At 45.0% G+C, this 23,848-nt stretch overlaps 1 protein-coding gene across 2 annotated transcripts in view; it reads left to right on the top strand.

Moving 5' to 3' along the window:
- The first annotated feature begins 1,219 nt into the window (after nt 1–1,219).
- Nucleotides 1,220–23,848, top strand: part of LOC135256613 (myomegalin-like) — a 72,573-nt gene continuing 49,944 nt past the window's right edge. Inside the window, exons 1-4 of one of the 2 annotated variants that reach the window (XM_064338562.1) lie at nt 1,220–1,580; nt 4,367–4,419; nt 6,845–6,912; nt 23,617–23,727. In XM_064338562.1, coding sequence (XP_064194632.1) covers nt 1,534–1,580; nt 4,367–4,419; nt 6,845–6,912; nt 23,617–23,727 — 279 coding nt within the window. In that variant the 5' untranslated portion in view covers nt 1,220–1,533. Of the gene's footprint in view, nt 1,586–4,366; nt 4,420–6,844; nt 6,913–23,616; nt 23,728–23,848 lie in introns of both variants that reach the window. The other variant, XM_064338561.1, reaches the window with a different exon arrangement.

Here is a 23,848-nt window from a genome sequence, read left to right as displayed (position 1 = left end):
ATGACAGTAAGAAGGAAAACAGAAGGTACTGCAGACAGGATATTTACTGAATATTTACTGTGCTTGGCAAATGAAAAACAAGAAATACAATGTAGTCTGAAAGCAGAATGCAGGAAGGTTGAAGGCTGAGAGATGCAACAGATGTGCTGTTTGGAGGTTTGTTCACATTAAAATGATCATTGTTAATTTACAGTAACGCAAACAGAGTTTAATATGTGTCAATGAGGGATTAAATGTACTCTATCAGAGTATACAGTTGGAGTTCATAGAATATTTTGCTGTGTTTCACTCCCTCCAGTATAACTGTAGCCTGGTACATGTTATAATCCTCCTAGCCCTATAATGTGCCTTAAAATGTATTAATGAATTGTATTTAGTTCTCAACTCTCCTCCCACAGCCAAAATACATGCCGATTAGATGCATTGGCCGTAGGTGTTAGTGTGTGTGTTTGCATATTCACCCTGTGATGGACTGGTACTCTTTCCAGGTGTGGTTCCTACCTTGCACCCAAATGCATGCTGGACCCCCACCCACCCAACCCCCACAACCCTAAATTGGGAGAGTAGGTTTAGATAACAGATGGAAAAGAATAATAATAATGTAAGTATAGCACGTAAACTATAGATTAAAGGTTTTCATAACCATGCATGTAGTTTATTATCCTACAACTGTCATTGTCTATTAGAGGAGTGCAATAAGTCTTTATAACAGCTGGCCAACTCTACAACTCGCAACATTTTAGGAACTGAAAGCGTTGTGTTTCCAATCTACCTTTTTGTAACTGAAACAAGGATTTCCTTGCAACAGCATTTCCAGAAGTTGCTTGATTTTTTTCTTTTATCAATAAACAAAAGCTAGCATGCACTCCTGTGCATATAAATTACAGAAACGTGTATAAAATAAGATGATAACCACCCCCACCACAACGACAGTAAACTGGCTACTCATTACCCATTACCTAATTAAATTGAAAACCTTCCCTTATTACATGTTAGGTCATCGCTATCCAGCTCTTACGATAATGCACAGAAATATTTTTGTACTTTCAACACACAAAATGCAGAGCTGAACCAAACCGAACTTACGATAGCCGACGAACAGTGGTGCTAATGGACAGCAAACTAAACGAAGAGATCACATATTTCCTCAAGCTATTTTCACAAAAGCAAATATCTTCCGCTTTCCTGAACAAGCTACAGTACTGAGCTGAGGACAGCTCCCTGCACGCGCTTGCAGTTCCTGTCACGCGTCAGCGTGAGCACAGAGGGCCTTCCTTTAATTTGATTTATTAACCATTAAACCCCAAAACCGCGCGTGAATATCAACCCGCATACATAATTAGGCTAATTAAGGGGGGTGACGGACCGTGTAACACTGGTTCGGATGTTGTATTCATATTTTGCATCCGAACAGCATCTGTCAATCTGAACAGTGGAACGATGTCTGGAAACGCGATAATACTCTCGTTCTCCATCATGGGGCGATGGAAATGACTGGGGTATCCTGCAACGGTTGCCCTGTAAATTACAAAAATGGACTGGGAACCGTCAGAAGACCAGGCATGGCGAGGCACTGGAAGGTGAGGTGGGAAAAGATGTTTAGCTGCTATAGATTTACCAGGCTAAATTGATCGTTGTGGACGTATGCTCTGTAATTAGTATTGTGATACTAATATCATATTTAGCCAATTTTGCATTGCTACAACATTGGGAGATGCGTATCCGACATAGCAGTGGCTCTTGGCAAATGTGGAAATAAGACGTGTTAAATTAGCTATTGTTTTAACTCGCGTCTCTCTGCATACCATCAGTATGGAAGGATGCGTTCGTGGTGAAAGGAAGCATATCCAGGCCCTTCGTAGCTCTGCCATTGTCGATACTGTAGAGTTACTGGATCTGTTAGACAGGAGCACATACACATACGATTTCGATAGCATGTGCTCTGTCGATACACGATTACCAGTTTTGCCGTAGCTATAGGTTATATAAATTAGGTGGGTAAATTATTTTTATTTATTTCCCAAAAGGAAATATCATAACGCGTTAATATGGCATGCGCTTTTCTATGAACAAAGGGGCTGCAAGTCACATAGCACCTCACGAAGGCAAACATAACATTTTCTATTGATTTCTGGGTCAAAACGTGTAGGCTATTTCATGGCTTTATGAGAATGATGTCCGAAGATAATAATCTTCGAGTGGTCGGGTTGGGTGACGTGTATACACACTGGGACAAAAAGGTATTAAAAAGTGCCTAAAAATCTACAGACGCATGTCAGTGGGGTGCTACTCTATAGGTACATAAAACTGTACCCTTAGCCATGCAATACATAATTCATTTGTACCTTTTTTTTTGCTTGTAAACAGTACTTATTAGTTTTCAAATGAAACATTATTGTACTTTCAGGGTGCATTTGGAAAATATGAGTAGAGCCTAAATGACAGCGATAGTCTTTGATTGGAAGTTTATTACGGAATTAAAGAATGACAGAAAATACAATAGGGACCAAGCGGTCATCACGTTAGTCTGCAACCTGTAGGGTTTGTGTTGAATGTTCCGTTCCGAATTTATGACATGAAAATTTACATATTGTTCTTGTCTGGTTTAGTCGTTTTTTGATCCAGTTGTTTATGTACGCAGCCATTTACATTGTTTACGTCAGTGGTTCCCAACCATGTTCTTGGAGATGTAGCTACTGTGTTGGAGATTTTTCACTTCAACCCGTACAAAGCACAGCTCATTTAACAGCTCGAGGCCCCGTTGAGTTGATAATTAGTAAAATCAGGTGTACCAAATTAGGGTTTAAATTAAACGAAATACAGGACGATAGATTTTCTGGAACAGGGCTGCAGGAACCACTGGTTTACATTACTGTATGTCCAGCCGTATAAATTGTTGACTATTTTGCCGAGACTTCATATACACGTTCGTAGGCTATAAATGTACGAATTGCACTATGTGGCAGAGTTACCCAACTGATTCGGTGAAGGTGGAAGTCATTATACACCTGATTCCATTCAGCTCATACACTAGAAAAAAGATTTCCCTGGTTTATCATAGCGGTCGTTGCAAGCGCTGCATGTGTCCGTGTTGTAATAGAGCGAATGGCAAAACTCCAGAAAGAAATGTGGAACTCAAAGTAGGTTAGTGTGATGCTTGCTAATGCTACCTGAGGTTCACGGCAGAGGAGTGCTTAGTTTTCTCACTTGTTTTAGTTTGTAGCTCAGTGTGTTGTAGAATCAGATGTGGATTTACAGGTGGAACAAACAGTGAACACATTTAAAGAGAGTGAACAAATGGTTAATAACTTAGACAACCTTAACTGGCTAGTCTTTCTATTTCAACCACGCTAACCAGACATCTTGCCTTATACCCACCCATTGACGTTTATATCCCAGTAATGTAATTCATTCTACTGTCACCCCCTTATGGTAAACACATGGTTTGAGGAGACTTTCCATAGCCCTTTATGAAAACATGGCTGTGTAAACTATTGAAGGATATGCCCGAAGGCCCTCAAAGCCATGTCAACGTTCTGAAGTAAATGACTGGGGATCATGACAAATGAGTCCACGCAGCCAGCATTTTTACTCAGACTAGTTTAGGTTTTGTTTCCCATGACTCTGGCTTAGAAAGATTCTCTAATCTTGACCAACAACTTTGAATATGCAGTCTTTCTGCAGAATAATAAATCATCAGATTGTTACTCAAAAGTGACAGGATCTTTGGCAAAGGACCTTTGTTTTTGATCATTTTCTGTATAACATACACACACAAAATTTAAGTGATCTGAAATCTTTATATTCTTGAGCTTTAAGGTTTCTCTTGAATTTAATTCATGTAATCAGTGAAGCCAGCCATCGTCTGTCTGTCTTGCTCATATTTACGTTTATGAATATACACAATCTTAAAGCCAGCACTGTCTCTAAATACCTTTTCATTAAAAAATATTTTTTGCCTCGAAACTACGTTTATTAGATAATGGATATGGTGTAATGTAAATGATCATTTTTTCAGACAGTTTAAAAATTGAACAGACTGAAGAGTGAATGAGATGTTTATACTGAGACTATGTGCTGCAGTGGATCCTACGGCTGGTGGTGGTGTCATAATTACACGTTGCCAGGAACTGTGTTTAACACCGGAGCAGTATGGAGCAGCTAGTCACTTGTGCACTGAAGTCCTCAACAGTTCAAACTTTTTGTGTATGGGAGCAGGACATGTGGTTTGGTGACTGAGCCCTCTACCACCCAAGCTCCCCCCCTCCTGCCCATGCCTGGCCACTATCAGTATTGACTGTGGAGTGAATAAGCCACTTCTTCTGCCTTTTGTCTGAACAATCCCTCACATTGCCCTGTGTTTCAGGGAATATGCTGAAGACATAGGGGATGTGTCCAGGAATGCAGGTCACATGACAGGTGAGCGCATCAGGAAACGCCTCAGCACAGATGTTCTATCATAACCTGACAATCAACTGCTGAGTCATTCCATCCTAATTTCTCACTCAAGGGCTACCTGGTTAGTAACAGGTGTTTTCTGTGCCAAATTAACTTTAGAATATTTTTGAAGAGGTATGCCTAAGGACAGACTCACTGATATGGTGCATTTAAAGAGAAACGTTTGAAATGTTTCAGTTTTGACAGTGGAGAGAAGAACATTCAGTGGTAAGAATATAGAGCCAACATTTGGTTAGTATAGCTATGGAATCTATGGTCTCAATGATTGTACCCTCAGACATTTATACTACAAAGATTTCGCCAATTTAGAGAAACTGGTTAGATGCTACTGAAAGTGATACTCTGTAACCTTCATCGTTACTTCACTGTTAGCATTTAAAATGTACAGGTACTAACCTCACAGTTTGATCAAGATTGTCAGGCAGATTTAACAATCCAAATCTTATGTGATGTAACCTGTCTGTGAAAGAAGCCAAAACCTTGAACCTCTACAGCCAAATAAAAGGTCAAATTGTTTCAGGAAAAAAGTACCAAGCTGCTAACTGGCTTCTGAGAACAAATCATAGTTACTAAGAAAACATAAATATAGTTATTTTTGTTCAGTAATGAGTTCATCTTGCTATTTTAACAGAGACTGTGCGCTTTTATAACACTGACCCAATTTTAGGAAACAAGCCAAGTGCCAGCTGGTTTTTCAATCCCATAAGTCAAAACCGATGAGAATTCAGACAACTTGGCTGGAAAATCTAAAGCTGGCGGCAACTGAGTTTGACTTAATCCAAACACACCTGCATTTAAAAGAGCGATCATACACAGGTTATTCCAATTACCGTAAATATGCATTCATCAAACTGAAAGACATCATTAACTAATCATCAACTAATTAAGAAAATGACAATATAAGGCTCTACATCCAAAGAAATACAGGATCTTAACATGAAGGGAGGCGACATTCATGATCTACTAAAGAGGTTCTTTTGTTTGGCTACAGGACTGATAAAATAAGCTGTCAAGTAAGTTAAGACATTTGTTAAAAGTGCAGTGTTTACAACCTGTTGAGGCATTATAAATGAAGTAAATTAATGTCATAAGAATGCCAACCCTACAGTAACCCAGTGATAGGTCCAGGCAAACCAGGCTTCTTTAATTAATTCTAATTAACAAAACTCTCAGGCAAAACAAATATCAGATGCTTAAAAGTCACAGTTCACCTAGTACTAATATTATATAAAGCATATTTGGCTTATACAAGCAGTTTAAGCAAACAATTATTCAGTCAACTCGTCCATCAGTCTAAGTCATTAATATGGGTAGACACTTAAGGGCGTGCTTTAAAAAATTAGGCCCAAGGTACAAGACAAGGAAGCATGTTACAGTTGATTCATTATATTTTGTTTTTTGGTGGATTTGGTTATGACTTTTTGCTCTCCGTTGTTTCTCTACTTTGGCCCTTATGCATTAATTAGTCGACTTGGTACAAGTCGACAGCATGGTACACCAAATTAAGCTGCATAGTATTTGTCTGCTTCAAAAGCACTAGAAACACACAGTATTCTTTCCTTTCAGTTTGGAGAGAAGGGGAATGAATGCAGAAAACTTGACGTGAAGTGCTCTCATTACTGAACAAAAATACCTCGTCGTGCAGTTGGACTCGTGACATTAATGTTCAGCGTTTTTGTATTGAAGGTGCAGAGTCCGCACTTTTTCACAACCGCTCGGATTGGGCCAGCCAAACTTCAGGCCCGGATCCAGAACACATCTCGCTGTTTGTAATAACACATAATGACCTGGCACCATAAATTTTAGGAACTGAAAGATGTCTAATTGCTGCCAGTGTGGCTGTGATTAAGCCCATTGGGACCCTCGGAAAACCACATCGTCATTTTATCTTGCCGATTTTTTCTCTCTCAGAATTTTCCCTCCACATTTTGAGGAACTGCCTGCCATCTGGCTCCGGAGCAGTTCCAACGCGCCTCGTTTCTGTTCCATGAGAACGGGGAGGACAAAAAAAAAAATGGCGTGTGAATTCCCTGGGTGATTGCTGTGCGGGTGACACAGCTCGTAAACTGTGCCACGTTCTAATAAAAAAAAGCCCCTGTGATCAAATGCACCCATGATGCAGTCTGAGAAGTATTTTGTCAAGCATCCAAATGGTATTTGCAAGGTTCAAAATAGAATGCCTGAAACCCCCATAATCACCGGTTCAGTCTTTTTCTTGCCAGCACTGTAGTTTGGGTGCTGGGGCCGCCCTTAGTCCCATGGTGCAGTTGTACGTCGCGTTCACATGAACTACAATGTCCTCATCTGTGATGATACCACCATTAAAACTGTTGGATTTATATGCATTTCTTTTTTTACTTTTAAGCTGACCCTTTTTCTATTTCAGATTTTTCAAGTGAGGAGACTGAGAAAGGACCGCCCCTTCAGACACACACCCTCCGAGAGTTTGAACAGGTAGGCTCTTTTTTTGGTTCCGTGGTCCACTGGAACTGGAACTGCTGAAGTGACTGGTTATAAACCATCCTGACTGTAAAGTTACAGCCAAATACCAGAGAAGAAAATGGTGAAGTCACAATGGTTGTTTATATTCTTCATACAAAACATTTTTCAATGCATATTTATACAGGAGAAATGGTCAAGTAATAGACATGCTCACACACATGTAGAGGAACACAAACACATTTCCCAATGAAGGACAAGTCATCACTGAAAGCATGTCCCCCTTCAAACTCAGGGTGGCACATCTAGAAAACATGCAGACAGCCATTACTTTTCTTCTCTGCAGTCTACCAGCGCAGTTACTGCATTGGAAGGCTGCACAGAAGGCCACAGATGGCTGCAGGCAGGTGTGTGTGATTGACCAACGCCAAGATAAATGTTGCTTCTTGGCTCTCCCTGTCACTTGCCCCTTACACAGTCAGAGCAGCCATTTTCAAAGCCTCTTCTTGTGCCTAGCATTTTTACTGTGAAAATGGCTGTTGCAGTTTAGCTGTTAGCCTTTGCAGTAGCACAGTTGAGCAATGTAGCCTTATGCACATGCACTGTCTCAGCCTCTGCTGTCCAGGAGTCCCTGCTCACTGCGCACAGCTACAGTATACGGGTAATGTGAAACTACAGTGCACTTTCTGTATCTGCTCAGTTCATCTGGCATTGGTGCCAGACAGTTTCCCATATGACTGTACTGTAATATCGATCACTTCAGTTACCCACATAGGGAGGGGATCTGGAGCGGGAGGCAAGCCAGCATTACTTACTTACTTACCTATGTATTTATTTATTTATCTTTAGAAGGGGGGTGTGAACAGTTGGATGATTAATGGTGAGCTCTCTGAGATTCTCAGCATATGAAAGAGAAAAGGGATTTCAGCTGGGGGCCGGGGGAGCAGCTAACTTACACATGTCCACTTATCATTCTTCATATGTAATAATGAAAGCAGCCTTATGAGAATATCCCCTTTCTCCAAGGTAGTCTACCAGCACTGGTGCACTTCCTCTTGCGTATGCCGGCGGGATAAGCAATGCCTGGCAAAGCCAGAGACTTCTAGTTTTGCTTAACATCCTGCTGAGCCTCGTCTTGTTTGGACAGTAGTACATTATTTTTGCGTTATCTTTACATTATTTATATGGTCGGAAGACATGCATCCAAGGAGCCCTACAGAGCTTGCGTAACCTCTGTTCCCATAGCTCATTTTGGTGAAGTGAACGTGTCTGGTTACAAGACCAATTCCTAGTCTTTTCCCCAATTGGCCCTCTCACTCTACCAAATGATTGGCAATTTAATTGCCGTAATAATTTCCACCCTCTGCAGCTCAGCTGATATGTAGTGAGCATTCTGGTGCGAAGAGACTGGCTTGCATTGTCCAGGTGTGGGTCGTACACACTGATGGTGACTAAAAAAGCTATACTCATGCAGTGTATCGTTATTCATCTTTCAGTAATTCCTTTTGTCATTTTGATGTAAATGTGTGGCTGTAAATGTTAACTGTGTTCGTCACAGACCCCCGCGTTTATAACGCACCAAGGTCAGCCCTGTGACAAAATAAAACTTGGGGGGAGCAGCGAGTTGGAAATATCAAACATCTGACTTTGATATTTTGATACTTTCATTTTCATGTCCAACAATTGACTTTCTCTAAAGTAACATTTCAAGTGCATATGTAGCTGTTTGTTTTTTATTGTAAGTGCAGTTATTTCAGAAGATGAATAATAATATTAATAAGTATTAAGGTGCAGTAATTATTTTAATTTGGCAGATGGGCTCCTGAGGCTGACAGACCCTCAGGCATCCCTAGGCCCCTGTGGGAACCCCTATTTGGGATAACAGCCCCAAATCCCCTTTAAGTAGGGGTTGGAGAAGTCACCTGACCTGTATGTAACCCCAAGCCCCTTTGCCCTGACAGGCACTGCAATCTGTATTCCACATTTGTGTTGATTTAGCAGGCAGTCAGCCACTTCCCCGTTCCACGTATGTCAGACGGCCAACACAACGTTTGAAACTGTCAAACATCAAGGAGGACTTCAGCAAAATATGGGGCAAGAACCGTACTATCCCTTCTGAAATAACTGTTATTATTGCTTTTGAAAAAATTGAAAGCATATGGTGCCTATGAACATGAACATAGCTTGACCGCAGAATATACAGTCGATATGAAGAGAGAGAGTCATTTTGGTTGTTAAAGCCTTAATAGAAAATGTGCATGTCAGCCTTTATATAATTGTGGTCCAAATAGAGTTGTGCTTGTGACTGTGTCTACCTCTTTGTTATATGTCTGTGACACTCTATGAAGAAAATGAACAGGCATTTTAACTACCTTTCAAATTTCTTCTCTGATTTAAAGCACATAACCCAGTTTATGACTGTCGTGAAGGTTTAAGTGAACAACATTCATGCACCATGCTGGCTAATTGTTGGAGCTTTGGAGTTAAAGCTGCCTTAATACAAAGTGAACAACTGATGACAAAACTGTGAGTACCTGCTCTCTCTCTTTTGGGTTCACATCCAGTGGGGTCAGTAGATATCCCAGAAAAAGGTTGGCTTTTACAATGACTGCGAGCAGAATTTTGTCCCCTGCCTTGCACGCCATGAGAACTAGGGAACGGTTAGGTGGATCCTGCAGAACACCGGGGCCAGTCTTTGCACGTGTCTTGCTGTGCCAGCGGTCGCTGGGTCCATTCGAACTGGTAACTGCTAGCATGTGTCCGAGATCACGGGTTCTTTCCGGAATTACGTTTTGCTTTGTTCCACTCCGGCTTAAATTCACTTTGATGGCTGCGTCATTATTCCCTGACATGTGAGTGATGCTTCGGACGCTTAGTCTAAATTGCTTTCATTTCCAATATCACAGAAAAATTGCGAGGTTTTCGGCTTTGGCCAGGTTCTCGAAGCCCACTGCTTGAGCTTAGCCTGCACGGATACGCGCCACGCGGGCAGAATTTCGGTCGGCGGCCGCAATATCTTTCAACTGTGTTGGAGCAATGCTAGCGCCACCATATGGAGGACATTACTACGGCCAGCGTACTCTCATTTCAGTGCAAACGGAACGGGAAGAAAGCCTAGCAAAAGACTGCTAAATTGTTCACAGACGCAACCGTTAAATGTCTATTTTCTCCGAAACCAATTGTATAAGTCACGATGCGCAATTTATGCTGGAAGTTAGTAACTAATATGATTTATTTGTATGCTTCCAATCAATTATCCGCGAGTCAGATTTGACATTTTTGCATGTGTCATGTCTACAGAACAGTTCTGTGGCGTCCCAAACGACTGTCCTTGAGGTCTCGCTGAACAAATGCCCGCCTTCACAACGCATTTCAAAAACCGATCAAAAACTAGTAGGCCTGTTCGGTTACTGATACAGCAGTAGAATACTGTATTATTAGCGTCTCTCACAAACTATACTCTAATGCCATGTAAAACTTAATTCAAATAGTCAGAACGCTTATGTTGTTAACCTCACGGCTCTTTCTCGCCTTTCCTCAGAGTTGCCAGAGACAATATTTTCTCTGGAGTTGCTTATATCGGACGGTAATGTAACAGGTAATTTCTTGTGGCCCTCACTCTCCAATCAGATCTCTAGGCAGTTGTGTAATGCCACTTCAAACCTAACGAAAGCCCACTTCACACCACCTGCATTATATACCGCCACCCTGTGGACACATTGTTTATAACCACTCAAAATGCTTACAAATGCATGAAACCGTACCAGTGCTTTGTGGGCTGGTCTGACTTTTTTGTGATCCTAGTGTAATTTCTGTGGTCAAAAGCTTTACTTCTAATTGAAGTATACATTTCATTTTGATGTACTGTGAGGCTAATCGTGTGGTTGTTCCTGCTATTCAATAGTGTGTGAGACCGTGTTGTCATCACCATTAAGACCCAAACTGACGCAGATATTGTGGTCTTCTCTCGACGTTGCTTTCGTGTCAGCTGGTGTTTATGAATGTGTTCTGCCAAATCCCTTTGGCAATGCCCTGATTTCCTTGTGGAAAATGTGCACCTTTTGAAATTGGTTTTAACCCATTTTGAAATCATGGAAAAATGAAATGGTTGGTAGTCGTGTGAAATTTGGTTACTGTCAGCAGCGCTGACAAGAGTCAGCTGGTCGGGGTGATGTGGCTGAGCAAATCATTGTAAAGAATTGATGCACATTGAAGAAATGCGCTGCTGAAAACCAATGCATGTTTGCCCTGTTCTGTGGCTTGGACTGGAAAGCATGTTATGTATTATTGCCTCGATATCTACAACTTGTCTATTTGTCTTTGGTTTATTGAGCAACGACTGTGTATGTATGTCCTTGTATATTTTAAAGGAGTGTATTATAAGCATTGTGTTTGATATCTGACCTCTGCCAGGGAAACATTGATACAGTAAATTCAGGCAAATTATATTTCAGAACTTTTTCAATGAAAAAAAATGTTGGCAGTAAAAGACTCCTAACACTGAGGGACCTGTCTCATGTGAAAAGTGCTGTGAGTATGTCTATATTGTATGAGCAAGCATATTTGAGAAGGTTGTTCACATCTGTAAAATGGAGACCGGGATAGACTTGCTTGCTTTCGTTCTCCTGATTTCCGCAATCAACACAGGCTAATGAGCCACAGGTTTCCGTGACTTCTCCCTGACAACGGCTCTCTCCGTGATGCCCTCTGGCACATGGGCACTGTGCCCAGACAGGAAGCCCTGATTGCAGCACTCTCATCACAAGAGGCGGCACTAGTTTTTTTGGGTCAATGGTAATCCCAAGGAACTGCCAATCAGGCGCTGGCAGACCAAATGTGCTTCAGGTGGAGGTGGAGTTGGAGGGTGGAGGGTGGTGAGTGAGGGATAGAGAGACTAGAGATGGCCAGCGCAAGGTTTGGCGATTCATATGTTTACTGCAGAGATCCAGAGATGGTTTCTTGTTTACAGTGTGGTTGTTTTGGGAAAGGTGCCAGCAAGTAAGGGCATCCCTGGCTTTGCCATTTGTGTGGGGTTGGGGGGTTGGTCCTGTAACCCTGATCTGTTCTGTGTTTTTTGAGAGCCCTTGCAAGAGGAAGTACTCAGCACATGTACGGGGGTGGGCGCAAGAGTCTCGGAAGAGCTGTGGATCAGAGCACCTAGGAGGCAAGCCACCACATGCTGCTGGCTGACCAAAGAGCCATTAAAAGCAAATTGAATTCAGTTCATTTCAGTTTCCTTCAGATCTGATGTGTTTTTATGATGTGCAGGGTAATGAGATGAATGGTCAAACTCGTTCTGAACCCCTGAGCTGTTGTTTACATGACCTGCAGCTGGAGCACGTCCTTGTTCTTATTTTATCCAAAAACTGTCCATGCAAGGCTGCCTAACAGCTGTTAAAGTAAGAAACCTTTGTTACACCTGATCTACAGCCTGAAGGCAGAAGCATGGCTTTTTGGGCCGATTCAACCGCTCTCTGATTCGAAGTATCAGTGCAGATTGAGTCAGTTGCTACATTAAAACATACAGCTCCTCAAAAGGTGGTCCTAACCCAGAGAGATTTTATGAATGTTGATGAGAGTCACCGTCGCTCATGACTTGCTTCCTGAATGACTGAGGGTTGGGATTTAGAGGCTGATTCAGAGACAGCAGAGACAAAAATGGCCTCAAATGAATTACTTTATGAATGAAAGATGTGCTTATATGGCTTACTAAAGTGGGGTGATGTCATCCCCTAATGCACCCCGGGTTGGCACTGAGTGTGGTCTCTATTCAATAATTCAGCAGGTGGAAACAGTAGGATTTAATGGACGGATACTTCTCCACATTATTCTCACCCTCTGAGGATTGAGAATATTCTTTAATGAGGTCACTTCCTGTCTGGCCGCTGCAACTCATCATGTACTTGTGTAAAGAAACAATGGTTTTGGTGGAGCCTCTGTGGCCCTGGGAATCTCAGTGAGTCTTTGGGTGCTACTGTAGTATCTAGGTCCCCCTGTCTCATGGTACTGAGTGCTCTTGAAGTATAATTACATTACATTACATTTATTTGGCAGACGCTTTTATCCAAAGCGACGTACAAAAGTGCATTTCATGGTCATGGACAACTACAAAACACAGCATTACACAGCATACACCACAAAAAAGTGTTCAAATTGTAAATGTGTAGCCTAATTCTATGTGTGAATTTTAGAATATGCAGTAAAATCATTTGGTTAAAAATACATTCCACAGTACACATATTAATTTGCATGTTAAAATATTAATAACTAAAAATGTTTAAAATATCTTTTATATATTTGTTGTGTTCCTTTATTTGCTTTTTCATATTATACTTTGATATATTAAGGGTTGTCCTTTCTTATTTCGCCAGTGACTGTGATTTTAAAGATAGAATCTTTTAAAGTACAGAACTTTAAGAGCATACAGAGAGAAAAGGACTACCGTCTGCTTGAAAGTCCTAATAAATCACTGTGTACTTTACCTGAGTGCATAAGGGGGTTGCTGCAATGCTTTTAAAAGCATTCTCTGTGAACCTTAAGCAGATGCGCAGTGATGATTTGAGGCACATAATAAGAGCTTAAGACTGTGGTGAAAATAGGCCTGTCTGACGATTGAGCCCTTGTGGTACAAGTTCAGTCAACGGGAAGTCTTGTAGGCCAAAGAGGCGACGCGCGTCACGCACGTCTGGGGAGGGAATATGAGTCCAGGGGTGACCCCACTGATCTCCAGCTCAACCCTCTCCCATCCCCCCCCCCCCCACCCCCCCACCCCCAGTGCTTTCAATGCAGTATACTCTGTGGGAATATCACAGTTCATTATTGATTGGACCATGGAAAAAAACCATTAGTCAAGGGGCATCTCGCTTACAGGGTTATAATGTCGCACCTCAGGGTGAAGCGATCGATGACCAGTCATCAGACCTGGTTCCATGAATGTCTTTGTCTGATCTTTTATTGTGTCTTAAAGCCAAAAAGAGAGTTACATCATCCATTCACAGATCACAGAACAGTCTCCGAAAGGATATGTCATCCATAACCTTTCACATTTAAATCGGGCATAATTGTTTTAGTTAGGTTGTGTGTCCCATGAGTAATATTGCTGTAACAATGGTTGAATTACCTATCTGTTATTCGAATTGGCCACCAAATTTAATTAGAAATGTATTACATTCAGAGTTAATCAAATGTCCCCAACCAGAGAATTGTAGCTCTGCTGGCGGCACGCACTACTGCAATAGTATTCACATACTTAATTACTATGCTCATTTAATCATTCCACTTACATGAGCTGTAACACCCTTCATGCTGTTTGCAAAGCACAAACTAGCAAAGTGACAACAAAGAATTAATTACAGCAGCGTAAAATGATTGTTGTATAAGTATGATGTCATCCTATATTTTCTCTTTCTTATTTTTTGAGTGCCTAATCATAAGCTTGTCACTTCAAAGCCATGTTCTTAATCAGTTTCTGAGAGTGCAGACATGCATGCGTTCTCCAAAGCATGTGATGGCAGTTGCCTTTGTCTGAGGACAGGCTGTTCTGCCTGTTTTTCACTTCACTATTACATGTACTGGTCACTGGTCCAAAGTGTCTGAAGCACTGGCTGAACCCCATAGCCTTGGCTATCACTGTGGCATTCCAAGAGTTCACAGAGTTAGGGTAAAAACTGCCTTGGTCCCTTCAGGAACAGGATGAGCTTATTCTCTGTTCTCTGCTGATTGGCATTAGCTCTCCTGTAGCACTGTGTGGCTTTAGGGTGGGAAGTAGTCACTGACTCGTGGGCGAATGCATGCCCTTCTGCTGCATCGCTCTGTGTGTAGACAGCACAGCAGTGACTCGACAGGAACATTTACTGATCACAAATTGAGAAGTAAGGGGGAAGGGGGCAACAAAATTTGTGAAGTCTAGTTGGCTTTATGAAGTGCAGATCTTCAAATATATGTGCAGGGACACAATCACTTTGAAAAACTAAAATATTACTTGATTTTTTTTGGTAAATCCCAGAGGAAAAATCTTAAGACAAGACATAAATGAGATTATATGTGGTTTTTTCTCCTGAGTTGAATTTGAGAAGTAGGAGAAGGAGCCTTTGGTCTCACCTTTAGTATTAAAAATGGCTCATTTGTGTCTAGGAGAAATGAAAGAAACAACTATGAGATCTCTTCTTGGATTTTGCTTTCCTATGGGATGCTACATATTATGTTTTTGGGTGCATTTGAAGCATGGAAGTTAGAGGATTTATAAAAACAAAAGTAGTCATTTTCAACGTCAGTAAAGATCAAGACTCACTTTCAAAGTCGTAACTATTGTGGCAGACGGCAGGGAGAGGTGAGGGGAGTAGTAATTGAGGGCAGATACGTTGCCGCCCGCTGGCTCCACCCCCGAGCCTTATATGGACTTCCTGCTCCAACGAGGCAAGCCTGGGCCTAATTAAGCCATTAAGGGCAGAGGGATAAAAGGGGAGGTGAAGTGAACAAACGGCGCAAAGTACCGTGAGGGAAACGCGTGTTGTGGAGAGTAAGAGAGAGCGAGAATTATCTGTGTGATTACCTGTTGTGACCCGGACTGTTTGACTAACCCCGCTGTGTACCGAACTGTTTTGGCTGAGGACCTGGTTTTTTGGATATCCCTGGATTACGGAAAAGGACAACGAGAACGGATTGTGGACTTTGGATTGGTTGCTGAATTTCCCCTTCCCCTCCTTGTGTAAATTTTCCCTAAATAAATCCCCCTATTTCACTCCAGTCGTGTTTCGTGTGATTGTTTAGTTATTGAATTGGTGACGTGGAAACCCCACACCCGTGAGCCTGCCACATATGGTGGAGAATGCGGGCACTACCCAAGCTCAATAACTAAACAGACACGGAGCATAATGGAAGCCTTAGTGAAGCAACTAGTGGAGACCAACATAGCGCAGCAGGCTATGCATCGGGAGTTGCTGGAGGAACAGCGTCAGCAGACCGCTCTCCTGCGAGCTGAACTCAGCCAGCTAACAGCCGCCCATGCTGCCGTGGCTGCAGGCGCAGCAGTCTCCCATCCTAAACCCAGTATGTTTCTGCTGAAACTAACAGAAGCTGATGACATCGAGGCTTACCTCCAAGCCTTTGAGAGGACGGCGGCTAGGGAGAAATGGCCCCAGGCGCAATGGGCCAGCCTGCTAGCACCCTTCCTGTCAGGCGCGGCACAGAAGACCTATCAGGATCTGACGGCTGAACAGGCGACGCACTATGAGGGGCTGAAAAAGGAGATCCTGCGCGGTATGGTTACACACTGATCGGCCGGGCGCAACGGTTCCATGATTGGACGTATGATGCCACAGCGTCCCCCCGATCACAAATGCATGATCTGATTAGGCTGACCAAGAGCTGGCTAACGGCGGAACCACTGACGACCACGCCCCTCGAGAAAGTGGTCATAGATAAATTTCTACGCTCTCTCCCATTTGAAGCTAAGAAGTTGGCAAGCCAAGCTAACCCACAGAGCGCGGATCAGCTGGTGGAACTGGTGGAAGGTCAACAGGTGGCTTTGGAGGTCCTGCGCAGCGGACGACCACTGAAGGCGGAACCCTCCACTCGCCCGAAAGAGCGGAAAAGGACGGAGGACCAGGCCTGGACCACGACCAGGGATGGAGGGACCCCGATGGTCAGCTCCCCGAGACGACGCCCCTTCCTGAACACAGACGGCAGGAAGTGCTACGAGTGTGGTGAGCCGGGACACATCGCCTGGAGCTGTCCAAACCGTGATGTCCAGATGCCTTCGGCCTCAGCCAGTGAGGTAGCCACCGGGCGTCCCTGTGGGTTGCTGATGACATGCTGGGCGGAGGAAAGTAGTCCTACCCCTGTTACCCCGGTAAGGGCCAATGGAAAGGACACCACAGCACTTTTGGACTCCGGGAGTATGGTGACCCTGATCCGCCCCGACTACGCCCAGTCCCCGAACCTGACTGACACCGTGGCCATCACATGTATACACGGTGAAACTAAGAACTACCCTACCACACTCCTCCACCTACAGACCACAAAGGGACAACACACGGGACCAGCGGGAGTCGTCCCAAACCTACCGGTGCCGGTCCTTATCGGGAGAGATTCCCCGATGTTCCGTCCACTGTGGGCCAGTATGTCCGGAGACGTGGGGAGACGAGGGAACCAAAAGGGAGGAGGAAGCCGGAGAGGCGGGAGGGACACCAGAAGGGGTGATAGCCAGATGTGTGGATTCCAGGAAGTGGACCCCCAGGCGTCAACAGAACCCCTCTCTGAGGACGACGCAGGTGATGCAAGACTGGAGGAAGGTGAGGAGAGTCTGGACAGCATATTCCCAATGGATCACGAGGTGGCGCCAGAGCCCGCCTCTCTAATGGGCCGGTTTGGGACGGCCCAGTTGGAGGATTCCAACCTAGCCAGCGCTCTCCAGCAGGTGACAGTGGTGGATGGAAAGCCTATCGAGGGGGTAAGTCAGATTACGTACCCTCATTTTTCGATAAAGAAGAAATTGTTGTATCAGGTGGTGAAGAAAAACGACGAATGTTTGGAATTGTTGTTGGTGCCCCGACCCTTCGTACAAACTGTCCTGCAGTTGGCGCACTCCCACCTTCTTGGGGCCCACCTAGGGGTGGAGAAGACCCTAGACCGGATCAAGGCACGATTTTACTGGCCTGGTGCGAAGAGGGCAGTGGAAGATTACTGCCGCAGTTGCCCGGAGTGCCAACAGGTGGCTCCAAAACCACACTTTCGTAGCCCTTAATTCCCCTACCCATCCTTTCAGTCCCTTTCAGCAGGATCGCAATGGACCTGATCGGACCTCTACCCAAGAGCAGCCGAGGTCACCAATACATACTGGTGATTTTGGATTATGCCACCAGGTACCCAGAAGCCATCCCCCTGCGCACCATGGCTACCAAGGGAATCGCACGGGAGCTAGTCATGCTGTTCTCCGAGTCGGCATCCCCGACGAGATATTAACCGACCAGGGAACCCCGTTCATGTCGCGAATCATGAAGGATCTCTGCAAGCTAATGAAAATAACCCAGTTGCGCACCTCAGTGTACCACCCGCAGACCGATGGATTGGTGGAAAGATTCAATCGAACCCTAAAACAGATGCTAAAGAAGGTGATGGAGGCGGACGGGAGGAATTGGGACCAGCTACTACCCTACCTGATGTTCTCGATCCGAGAAGTGCCCCAAGCTTCAACAGGTTTCTCTCCCTTTGAACTCCTGTACGGGAGACGACCCCGAGGACTACTGGACGTGGCTAAAGAAGCCTGGGAACAGCAACCGTCGCCCCATCGAACCATGGTGGAACACGTGGAAGACATGAGAGACCGGATGGCAACCCTGTGGCCCCTGGTACGAGAACACATGCAGGAGGCACAGGAGGCCCAAGCGCGGGTGTACAACAGAGGGGCGCAACGAAGAGACTTCCAGCCAGGCGACAAAGTGTTGGTGTTGGTCCCCACCACAGAATGTAAGTTTTTGGCCCGATGGAACGGGCCATATGAGATCCTTGAGAAGGTGGGTGAGGTTAATTATAGGGTCAGACAGCCGGGGCGTAGGCATCTGACCCAGATTTACCATGTGAATTTGTTGAAAAAATGGAATGCACGTGAGGTACTATACTCTATTCCCCCGAAGAAAGCTACTACAGAGACCAAGCCTGTGGAGGTGCCACTGGGGGAGCAGCTGAGCCAAGCACAGAAGCAAGAGCTGAGGGAGTTGGTCGGCCAGAACCAGGATGTGTTCTCCAGTGAACCGGGACACACCGATCTGGTACAGCACCGCATCATCACTGAACCTGGGAAAAAGGTAAAATTGAGACCCTACCGCATACCAGAAGCGAGGAGAGACGCCATAAGGGACGAAGTAAAGATGATGTTGGAAGCAGGAATCATCGAAGAGTCAAATAGTGAGTGGTGCAGCCCCATAGTGTTGGTGCCGAAACCAGACGGCACCATTCGCTTCTGTAATGATTTTAGAAAATTGAATGAAATCTCGAAGTTCGATGCCTACCCGATGCCCCGAATTGATGAACTAATAGAACGGCTGGGGACCGCCCGGTTTATCAGCACACTTGACCTGACAAAGGGTTATTGGCAGGTGTCCTTAGCTCCCGAGGCACGGGAGAAAACTGCTTTTGCCACCCCTGATGGGCTGTTCCACTACAAAAAGCTGCCCTTTGGATTACACGGGGCCCCACCCACCTTCCAGAGGTTGATGGACCAGGTTCTCCGTCCCCATCGTGAGTATGCCGCAGCCTACCTTGACGATATTGTAATCCACGGGAACGAGTGGGAGATCCACCTAAACCAGGTGAATGCGGTTTTACAGGCCTTAAGGGGGGCGGGGCTAACAGCTAACCCAAAAAAATGTCGACTCGGCCTACGGGAGGCTGAGTACCTGGGGTACACGATCGGGAGGGGATGTGTAAAACCCCAGGTGAAGAAAGTGGAGGCGATTCGGGACTGGCCACGCCCCCGCACCAAGAAGCAAGTACGCACGTTTGTGGGGTTGACGAGCTACTACCGGAGATTTGTTCCCAACTTTGCCTCCCGAGCCAGCCCCCTGACGGATCTGACCAGGAGCCGTCTGCCCGCCCAGGTGATATGGACCGAGGAGGCGGAGAAGGCCTTCCAGGACTTAAAGGGAGCACTGTGTTCTGGACCCGTGCTGGTGACTCCAAACTTCTCCAAACCACTGGTGGTGCAGACCGATGCGTCCGAAACAGGGGTGGGGGCCGTCCTATCACAGCTACAAGAAGGTGAGGAACACCCAGTCGTATACATTAGCCGGAAGCTGTTACCACGGGAGCAAAGATATTCCACTGTGGAGAAAGAATGTCTAGCGATCAAGTGGGCCCTGGAAACGCTGAAGTATTACCTATTGGGACGGCACTTCACCCTCGTAACGGACCATGCACCACTGGTTTGGATGTCACGTAATAAGGACAGTAACGCCCGGGTCACCCGCTGGTTCCTATCCTTACAACCCTTTGCATTCTCTGTCATCCACAGATCAGGTGCAGCACATGGAAATGCCGATGCCCTCTCCAGGAGGGATGCTCTAGGGAGCTGGACCGCCCCTCCCTCCCGGTCGGAGCTGAGGGGGGGGGTGTGTGGCAGACGGCAGGGAGAGGTGAGGGGAGTAGTAATTGAGGGCAGATACGTTGCCGCCGCTGGCTCCACCCCGAGCCTTATATGGACTTCCTGCTCCAACGAGGCAAGCCTGGGCCTAATTAAGCCATTAAGGGCAGAGGGATAAAAGGGGAGGTGAAGTGAACAAACGGCGCAAAGTACCGTGAGGGAAACGCGTGTTGTGGAGAGTAAGAGAGAGCGAGAATTATCTGTGTGATTACCTGTTGTGACCCGGACTGTTTGACTAACCCCGCTGTGTACCGAACTGTTTTGGCTGAGGACCTGGTTTTTTGGATATCCCTGGATTACGGAAAAGGACAACGAGAACGGATTGTGGACTTTGGATTGGTTGCTGAATTTCCCCTTCCCCTCCTTGTGTAAATTTTCCCTAAATAAATCCCCCTATTTCACTCCAGTCGTGTTTCGTGTGATTGTTTAGTTATTGAATTGGTGACGTGGAAACCCCACACCCGTGAGCCTGCCACACTATGAACATTAAAAGAGTTTCTCATGAAAAAAGCCCATTAAATGTTTTTAGCACACTTCAGTCAGTTTTTCCAAACTTTCCTTGTTTTTTTCCCCCAAAGCTCTGATTGGATTCCAATGATCTATGTCATGTCTTTGCAGCAGTGTTTTTCAGGAGGTGGTTGGTGGACCACAGTGTCGTCAAGGGCGACACAAAACAGTGTTTTTGAAGAAGCTGGGTTGCTATGTCTGCACGGTCACCAGATCGTCTGGGGCCATGATCCCCGCTGGGCAACCACTGGCTGATCTGGGGATCTGGCTCACTTCAGCTGCACAGTCAGCTTGTGGGAAGAACTGATCCTGAGTTCAGCCGCACAGCTAATTGTGGTGGGGAGAGGAGACCTCACCCTGATTTTAACTGTGCAGTCGTTTGCATGTGGGGAGACCTGACCCTGAATGCAGATGCACAGTCCATTGGTGTGTTAAGGGCTCTACCTCATAAGCATAACACATACAGACACAGTCTTGCTGTGAGCTTCTCACAGCTTCCCTTGTGCGCACAGAGGGATAAAAGGGTGGACATTATCCAGGGCCTGTAAGTAGTCTGAATCATCCCTCTGGGTCCAGTTCCTGACAAACTCCACCTATCTTATTCCACAGCCCGGGGGCTGACAGCGAATGCAGGAGCAACGAGACACGTGGAGATGAAAACCGACATTCCTAATGGGCGTATTTATTTAATCAAGGCTTTGTATGGTTTTCTCAAGCGACTGTCCTCTGATTGAATCCAGAGGGTCAGCATTACGAAGACCTGTGTGGAGCCTTGCGTGTCATCCGATATAATTTCACTGGATAGTAGGAAACGAGCTAAGTGAAAACCCCGGTCTTCCGTCAGATAAACACTGAATGTTTCGTCCACCCCCGGTTTCATTGTGGTCATCATAAATGCAGTTGCGTTAAATTTCAAGAGATCGTGATAAATAAATAAATACATAAAAACAAAGCCTAAAGACAATCTGTTCCTCGTAGCTGCCGGATACTGTTTTTGATGTCCAGCAGAGGCTATACGGTCAGAGGCCAGCGCGAGGGTTTCTCTGACTCACAGCTGTCTCACGTGGCCGTGAGTCACGAACACGGAACGTTTTCGGCTGTGCGCAAAACTCCGTTCTGGAACTCGTGCGCTGCGATCTGGGGATTTACTGTAAAGCCCCGACGCCTGCCTAAAAATAGACTCGGGCCATCCAGCATCTCCGATTTCAGCAGGCGCTGAAAAGTTCAGACGTCTCAGTTTGTGGAGTCGCAGTGCCCCCAACAGATTAACTTTTCCATTTGTTGAATATGCACGTTATGTTCTTATGCAGTGGATTAGCGGCATTTCTCTAAAGACCTGGATTTACATTTTTAAAACTTTTAGCCCCTCTTGCACTGATTATTTCAAATTGATTTTAATATCCCAACTCACCTTGCACAGACTGTTTCTATTAGGAATTGGAATGTATTCCTGCAGATTAATGATATATATCGACTCGCACGTGGCCTGTTAAGGACATTGGGCCAAACTGACATTTTGGGGAGATTACAGTCTGCTACTACAAATTAATATGACTAGCATTTGACAGGATTATTTGTCCACACTCCAAAATGTTATGCACTTTATTTAAAATAACTCATCGGCTAGGATCTCATAGATTCGTGTCGGCTGTGTGTAGTTGCAGCGCGGCTGAATCTGTCTATGACGATTCTGCTTAGTTTCGATGTTCTATGTGGTGTTTGCTGGAGCCATTATGGCTCTGTGAAGTCACTGCATTTAAATCAGAACCAAAGTCAGGGCTTTGATTGACTATTCAGCAACAACACATTGCTGTCTTTAGCGTGGCTTATGCGATCTAGATTTTTTCCATTGCCAGAGAACTTTTTGTTGTGTTTAGGTATGGTATTTCAGGCATTCTTTTACAAGATTATGCCCATTCTTGTATTCTTCTGAATTACTACAGACAATTATGAAATACCTCCAGTAGGGAAAAAAACAAGAACTCATTGCAGAAAATGGGAAATTAAAAATATCTCCAATGATTTTTATTTCAAAGTTTCTTTCTTTTTAAAATTTGCTTTTAAGAATGCTGTAATCTTTGTTTATGAACACAGTGGAGCAATGCATTGTAGGACTGCTGGCTCTCTGGCTCCACAGTCAAGGGGAGTTGACTGTTTTTGATATCCAGGGAAGTGGTTTACATGGTCATGCTATGCTTCTGTTAAATTGAGAATTAAGTTGAACATGCTGACTGTGTTCTGAAATGCCTTTTGACTCCGTGAAATGATTTATAATTTGTGTATGCACCAGCTAATCATTTAGCATATGCATATACGAATGTGGCTCATTTCTTGCTTGTTTTTCCTAGGACAAACTTTATATTTTGGATATAACTGCACTGTCACATTTGGGATTAAAACCCATGAGCGTATGAGTCTGAGTGCATTGACCTAACTGCAGTGACCTAACACCGATCTTTACATCTCCCCAGAGTGATGCCTGAGTGACTGCTCTTCCTTTTATTACTGCATTGTGATAGATTACTCTATTATGTGATACTGTTGTATGATGCAAATGCATGTTTGTAATGGCAACAAAGCAGAAAGAGAGAGCAAGAGAGAGAGAGAGAGAGAGAGATGGTCTGTGTCCCCTCCTTGGGGATTGCCTGCAAAGTCACTTTGTGCATACCCCCCCGGCTTCTCCCCCTCCCCCTGTCCCCTGTGATCTCACAGGCTGATCTCCTGTCTGCCAGGGATTCCTGGGATATCTCCCCACCTCCATCCACCCCCCCCTCCCTCCCCACCACCGAGCAAAAAAAGAACCCCCTGGCTTCACTGGCTCAAAGCACACCATGGCGATACCAGTAACAGAGCTCTGAGAGCGGGGGCCGACAGCCCTCTGTGTCACTGTAGAGCCGCTCCGCGCGGCCATGGCCGTTCTGCCCCACCATTAGGGAGCCTTTTCTGTGCTGTAGTTGTATTGTTTTTTTTATCGTCTTAGCGTGTGCAGCTATGCTGTAGCGCAGGGAGGGGGGCCGTCGCGATGGCCACCAGGAGGACCTGACATGTCTAACGGTTACCGCACTCTGTCGCAGCACCTCAATGACCTGAAGAAGGAGAACTTCAGCCTCAAGCTCCGCATCTACTTCCTGGAAGAGCGGATCCAGCAGAAGTATGAGGATAGCAGCGAGGATGTGTACAGGAGGGTGAGTACGGTGGACGAGTGGGTGGGTATGATCGGGGGTTGGGGGGGTACATTTAGAGGATATGTTAGGGGTGCATGGTAAGGGGTATGGTGTGGTGGTGGTGGTGTGATGCCTGTAATGT

The sequence above is a fragment of the Anguilla rostrata genome, chromosome 6 (assembly GCF_018555375.3).
Source record: "Anguilla rostrata isolate EN2019 chromosome 6, ASM1855537v3, whole genome shotgun sequence".
NCBI lineage: Eukaryota > Metazoa > Chordata > Actinopteri > Anguilliformes > Anguillidae > Anguilla > Anguilla rostrata.
Note: the sequence above shows the minus strand (reverse complement) of the source record. Positions and strands in the feature narration are given on the sequence as shown.